Source organism: Stegastes partitus, unplaced genomic scaffold (genome assembly GCF_000690725.1).
Source record: "Stegastes partitus isolate 25-593 unplaced genomic scaffold, Stegastes_partitus-1.0.2 Scaffold10, whole genome shotgun sequence".
Classification (NCBI taxonomy): Eukaryota; Metazoa; Chordata; class Actinopteri; family Pomacentridae; genus Stegastes; species Stegastes partitus.
In genome coordinates, this window is record NW_007577741.1 from 1,924,800 (window position 1) to 1,926,246 (window position 1,447).

Genomic DNA, 1,447 nt, shown 5'->3' on the forward strand with positions numbered 1-1,447 from the left:
GAGAGGTAGCGAGTGCTGACCGTCTGGGAGCGTAAACGGTTGAACAAAGCTACTTTGGAGCACGATGAGATGCACACTGAAAATACACAAACAGACACAAAGACACACTGTGAGGATGCACTGTACGCCACCGTATAGGGAATCACACCTCAGGACTAGTGTAAGTGTGAGAATCTGGGTTTAACTGGTTGACACACCATTGGAAGTGAAACACACACATTTGTACTTTGATCTTCCATCCATGGTTTCCATGCCTGCGAGGATCTGTGTGACGCAATTTTCATTGTGTTTGGTGATGTACACTGAGGTTAAAGTGGCTCAGCCCCAGCACATTTCCTTTTTAATATCATCAGGGGAACAAACCTTCTACATCCATCTCCATCAATGCAGAAAGTTTTACAATTCTTAATTCTAATAATTCATAGAGTGACTAAAATACAGTTTCACTTGTACTATAAGGTATCACATCTCCAGACCAGCTGAAGCTGTAGAGCACTCAACAATGAAAGGGATCAACTTCTTCTGTCAGTCAGAATGTACAGATGAACAGATGCATCGAAAGAAAAGGGAGAGAAATGGATCCGAAACTGACACTCATTTGTTTCATAACTGGACATAAATTAGTCTGATTGAACATACAAGTTACTACATAACAAGAGAGAAGCCCACTTGTGCAAAGTTCAAGTTAACCTGTTAAGCTAAGCAGCTGGTCTGAACCCCCAGCAGGGTCTGGGCTCATTTTGATTCACTGTGGGCTCAGTTTTAACATCAATATGAAGGAAACTGCACAACCACAGTTCTAATGCTATAAATAACAAAAAATAAGTTGAATATAATTATTGATTTTACAAAAAAAAAAAAGTCTGTATTTGACCTCGACACACAGAAGATTGCACTTCCAACTATTGTCATCAGCTGCTGCATTCACTGACGGTTGTAGCTGCAAATCAGAGCTTATAGGGTCTACAGTGTGTCAGATTATATCAATAGGACACCTACTCTTTGTGTGTGTATATACACATATACACTGTTGCCCATAAAGTTGGAATAGTTATTGTTTTCAGACACATTCCTTTTTTATTTCTACAGATCAATGATCACTTCTGACCAGGTGTAATGATTACATACTGAGTCCCAGTTATCCAGGTGGGACAAATTCTGACTTTAGGGTCTGACTGAAGAGTGGGACGTCCTGCCCACTGACACCATCAACCAGCTGGTGAACAGTACGCCACGATGTCTTAACGCACTGATCCGTGCCAGGGGTGGCCAGACTCAATATTAGTGACTGAGTGACATTTGAAAGAGTAATATTTGACATTTTAATTCATGAAATCCCCTCACATGGGTCTCCTGTTAAAGGGAAAATGAGAACAAACCCTTAATCCTATTGTTCAAGACCCCCAATTGTGTTTAAGCCTGAATACACAGTTTGCACGAGTTAATC

The 1,447-nt window shown here is 40.7% G+C and overlaps 1 protein-coding gene across 1 annotated transcript in view; it reads right to left on the reverse strand.

Annotated features, from left to right (window-relative positions):
* The window catches only part of rbpjl (recombination signal binding protein for immunoglobulin kappa J region-like), a 46,735-nt gene that overhangs the window by 16,093 nt on the left and 29,195 nt on the right, over positions 1-1,447 (reverse strand). Inside the window, exon 7 of the mRNA XM_008286400.1 lies at positions 1-76. This exon is cut by the window's left edge and continues 11 nt beyond it. Within this exon, the coding sequence (XP_008284622.1) occupies positions 1-76 (76 nt within the window). The remainder of the gene's footprint in view (positions 77-1,447) is intronic.